This window comes from Penaeus vannamei, chromosome 12 (genome assembly GCF_042767895.1).
Source record: "Penaeus vannamei isolate JL-2024 chromosome 12, ASM4276789v1, whole genome shotgun sequence".
Classification (NCBI taxonomy): domain Eukaryota; kingdom Metazoa; phylum Arthropoda; class Malacostraca; order Decapoda; family Penaeidae; genus Penaeus; species Penaeus vannamei.
In genome coordinates this window covers 31,543,400-31,548,399 of record NC_091560.1, presented here as the reverse complement: position 1 = coordinate 31,548,399, position 5,000 = coordinate 31,543,400, and the positions used below count along the sequence as shown (strand labels likewise).

The 5,000-nt window shown below is 35.6% G+C and overlaps 1 protein-coding gene across 1 annotated transcript in view; it reads right to left on the bottom strand.

Moving 5' to 3' along the window:
* The window catches only part of LOC113802548 (uncharacterized), a 34,270-nt gene that overhangs the window by 18,925 nt on the left and 10,345 nt on the right, over positions 1-5,000 (bottom strand). The window contains exons 6-10 of the mRNA XM_070127694.1: positions 4,769-5,000; positions 4,306-4,551; positions 2,944-2,953; positions 2,610-2,812; positions 1,870-2,219 (exon numbers count right to left, since the gene is read on the bottom strand). The exon at positions 4,769-5,000 is cut by the window's right edge and continues 1,120 nt beyond it. Coding sequence (XP_069983795.1) covers positions 1,870-2,219; positions 2,610-2,812; positions 2,944-2,953; positions 4,306-4,551; positions 4,769-5,000 — 1,041 coding nt within the window. The remainder of the gene's footprint in view (positions 1-1,869; positions 2,220-2,609; positions 2,813-2,943; positions 2,954-4,305; positions 4,552-4,768) is intronic.

Here is a 5,000-nt window from a genome sequence, read left to right as displayed (position 1 = left end):
CCTATCTTTTCTCCAAATATTATAGTCTTTAAGCCCTAATGTTACATCGCCTGTGGAGGGGTCCAGTTTGGTTTCAGTGATGCATATTACATCCGGTTTATCCATATCAATTATTGTCTCTAGTTCAAGCAACTTCAAAGATAGACCATCAATATTTGTGTAAACTATTTCTATATAATCTTTAGGTATTCAATTTGGTTGCAGGGTTAATGTTTGTCTGCCTCTACATTTTGGTTCCGATAGTATATTTGCTTTGCTTGGAGACCTCTCACCCTCCAAATAAATAAGTTTTTTTCCTCTTCAGTCCTTTGTTCATTTTTGTTTTTTACTTCTTCCAATTTCTTTTGTAGCGTTACTCTGCCATCTTTGGTCATGTTTTCTCTTATCCAGATTTTTTTGTATTCCTCATGGGTGGCCAGAACTTTGGCTTTCTTTATTATATCAGTTACTATTTGCTTATTCAAGAATGTTACTTTTAGAGGCCGTTTCTTTCCCTTTTCGAATAATCCTAGCCTCCTGTGAGCTATGATATTCTGATCGGCGAATTCGGGATTTATGACCTTGAGAATATCTACAATTAATTTCTTGTCTTCGTTGTATCGTTCAATTCCATCTTCTACAACTTTTTCTTCGTGTCCCAATATTACTATGTCCTTGTTTACGTCAGCCAAATTAGCAATATTTCTTGCATGTTGCCCAAGGTGGGATTTGAATTCATTCTTCTTAATCGTTGCTGCAAGCTGTGTTTTAATTTCCTCCTTTGTGGTCTTGATGTCTTGTTCTATCTTTTTTTTCCATTTCATTCACGGTTTCCTTTACTTTTGATACATCTGCATATGTAGCTGTCATTTTCTTGGCTTCTTCCATTATTTGAGCTTGGCTGTTTGACAAATTACTTTCCATCTGTTTGACAGTTTCTTGGACTTTGATGACCTCCTCAACTTTTTCCTGAAGATTTTTTGCTTCAGTTCCACTATCGCTGCCAATTTTGGTTTCAGCTTCTTCTAACTTCTCCTTTAGTTCTTTAATTTTCAGGTCAGATTTCTCCATATTTTCTCTCTGAATTGTTGTATTTCTACGCAGGTTTTCTACCAATTCCTTCAGATATGTGTGTGTGTGTGTGTGTGTGTGTGTGTGTGTGTGTGTGTGTGTGTGTGTGTGTGTGTGTGTGTGTGTGTGTGTGTGTGTGTGTGTGTGTGTGTGTGTGTGTGTGTGTGTGTGTGTGTGTGTGTGTGTGTGTGTGTGTGTGTGTGTGTGTGTGTGTGTGTGTGTGTGTGTGTGTGTGTGTGTGTGTGCCTGTATATATATATATATATATATATATATATATATATATATATATATATATATATTTATATATATATATAAATATATATATATTAACATATATATATATAAAATATACATATACATATATATAAATATATATTTATATATATATATATATATATATATAATATATATACATATAGAGATAGATAGATAGATAGATGATAGATGATAGATAGATAGATAGATAGATAGATAGATAGATAGATAGATAGATAGATAGATAGATAGATAGATAGATAGATAGATAGATAGATAGATATAGATAGATATAGATATATGTACATATATATATATAGACATATATATGTATATTTATGCACATGTATACATACACATACTTTTTTATTTCTTTCCTTTTGCATTTAGTTTTATTTTCTATTAATAATGAACCACTATATAAAAAAGCAGATATATATAAAGTTACTTACACAACAAGCAAGGATTTTTTTTCTATCCTATTCTAATTTCTTTTCATCCAACCATTCTGTATTTACCTCTGCACCCATCTACTCATCTAAACACAGCATAAACACCTACCTCTACCCTCTGTGAGCTTCCATATTCTTTGTACATGGCTGGAACAAGACCGATATTCTTCTTCTACCATCCTGAGCGTCATTTGCAAGAGCTTTTGATAATCTTTACTAGTAATGTCTTCAGCACAGCTCTCAAAGACTTTTATGGCTCGCAATATATCTTTAGCATTTATACAGCCGAGACGTTCTAGCTTCATTGTCAGAGTTGCAAAAGTGTTCTGTATTGATGTTATCCTTTCTTTTGCAGTATCACTATGACTCTTTGACACTTCATTAATTGGAGTCTGTTCCAATTTTAAATTCAATCCTCTGCTTCCTTCTAAACTCAATTCTTTCATAATTACACTTGTGCTAAGAAGAAAAATTGAGTCAATTAGTAAAGGCATTATCAGTTACATTATGATTACTATTTCATGCACAGGATATTTGTCATGCTTAATAAGTATGACCCTTCAAGACATTATAAAAATGTAAATAATTATAGATAAATAATTGGTTATATCTATTGCAATTATAATGACTGCAGAAATTGTGTTACATAAATGTCTTGCCTCTAAGATTGTTGTTCTCCAAGATGGCCTGCTGTGATTCTATGTATTTGATTAAGGCATTTACTAAAATATCACCGAATGAACCCCTAAGAATCACTGACAATCAAATATAGTCACAATATTGTTACAGTTATAGAATGTAGAAAACTAGCATTACGTTTGGAATTATACGAAAAATAGTCTCATTTACCTTGATACCCATCTTTCAGGGACTCCTATTAACTTTATTCTCTCCGTTTTTACAAGAGGGAATGAATGATAAGCCATTACATCTTTCATGAATCTAGATCTTGCCCACAAATTTCGTAACAATTTCATCTGATTTGCCATCATTTGTCTAGGACCAACCATTGCCGCACACTCTCTTGCGTCTTGTTTGTTTACATAAATCAGCTGGGAGCGTTCGTGAAGCCGGCCGCGAAGCAATTACAAGAACGCGAACGTACGTATGTATTATTCACTTCGTTTTTTACATATGTGTGTGGAAATGGGTATTCTGTATGCTGCTTATGCGTGCAGTGTACCTTGTTGACCCTAAGGGTTGTCAGAGGCTATTAGTGCTAAAGTCACGGAACCCCAAATGAAGTGAAAAAAATCTACGGCATGACTCCCTTGTCAGAATAAAACAGAAAATTATCGAGTAAAGTTAATATTTGTACAAAGGACAAACCAATCCAATGATGTTAACCCAATGTTGCTGAATCCCCTTTTGATTTTGGAAAGTATAGTGCGATATTACGGGGATTTCATCGGAGGGGATTTTTATGTATGCGTCCCTTCACAGTTCAAATAACTTTAATATTACCTAGCCTTTTAACTCTTTGTAATGTAACATTCAACAACAGAAAGTGCAACCGCATCTTTCTATAGAAAATTTATTAGATGTATAACAAGAAAATGCGACATTGAACCTGTAAACTTGATTAAAAAAAAAAAAAAAAATCAAAAAATAAAATAAATAAATAAAAGATAAATAAAAATAATGAAAATAAATAAATAAATAGATAGATAAAGATAAATAAAAAAGTATACGATTATTCATAGTGAGTCTGCCGTAGGGCTAAAGGTTCAAAGTCATGTATGGGACTCCACCTGCATCAAGTGAGCTCACTGATAGTTAAAGAGAACGTAAATAAAACTAATATCCTTCTCAATGAACCCTTTGATTAAACTCTTTGGCTTCTATTTACTTAAAATTATTGCCATATGTATAAGGAAGGTCGTGACACAAGAGCTTGCATATACTTTATTCATAAGATAATACATCATATCATTATGAAGAATCATCAATAGTCATATTTCTATCAATCAAAAACTACACAACATTGCAATGCGTTTATTTTTTTATAGTTACCACCGTCAAGGATGTTAAGTTTTTGGTTGCGCTGGTTAGTTTATTCGTTCGTTGGTTAGCAAGATATGAACAGATTTTTATTTACTTATTTTACCAGAGGTGTAACTTAGTCCAATTTAGATGCCATTAGATTTGGTGGTTATCCAGATCCAAATCCAAATCCAGGAGTTCTTTGAAGGCTTCATAGCATTGCGGGAGAGACGACTTTAACTTTTTGACACGGATAATAATAATAATAATTACTATTATCATAATCTTTAATGTAATTCTTCGTGTGAATATTTTATTGCATCAGTGAATCCATTGCCTTGACAGAGGTATGCGCTCTCTGACTGCTTCTAGTTCTTATAGCGTCTTTAGTTTTGTAGTTTCTTTCCTTCCTACAAGCAATCACATTTCATTAGCCTTGTGATCGTAGGTCCAATAATGTATAAAATTACAGGGATGTGTAGTAAAAATATTTTTTGTACCAAAGTATTATTACAAACGAATAATGATAATAATAATGACAATACAAGATTCTCAGAGGGTTTTATTCCTCTTGAAATAGATCACGGACTTTAACCCTTTCTCTTCCCGGCGCCCATTTTCCAACCAAGCCTCGCGTTTCTTCCTGAAAAAGGCCTTGTCCATGGCCACCTCCTTCAGCCGGTCTTCAAGGCGCCTGATGACATTTTTGCGGAAACTGAGGACGAGCAGGTAGTAGGTCGCGAAGCAGGCCAGCGCCCCCGCCAGCGCCAGAGACACCCAGAGGTCGTCCAGAGCGAATAGTACATCTCTGTGGATGGCGTGTATATATGAATATAAATGTGCGTGTGTGTGTGTGTGTTAATAATAATGATAATAATATTGATAATATTGACAATACTAATGATACAGTTGTTGCTGTTGTTGATGATGAGACAAAGCCAAACAAAAAGAAAAAACTACAAATGGTTTTCACACAGCCTCCACCCCCCCCCCCCCCCCCAACCCCTTAAAACCCGTAGATTTACCTAAGCGAGCCATTCAGGTCGCAGACGGCGCTCGTGAGGGCGGACCACGCGACCCTCAGGCCCCTGAAAGGCCCACAGCCCGGAGACGCCGGGATGAACACGAGGACCGTCACCGCCATGGCCGCCGCCGCCGCCCAGGACACCGCCATGGACACCATGAACATACTGGAAGATCTAGAGGCCTGGAATACATGCGCGGAGGGGCGCGAGATGACGAGGGCGTCCACGAGCT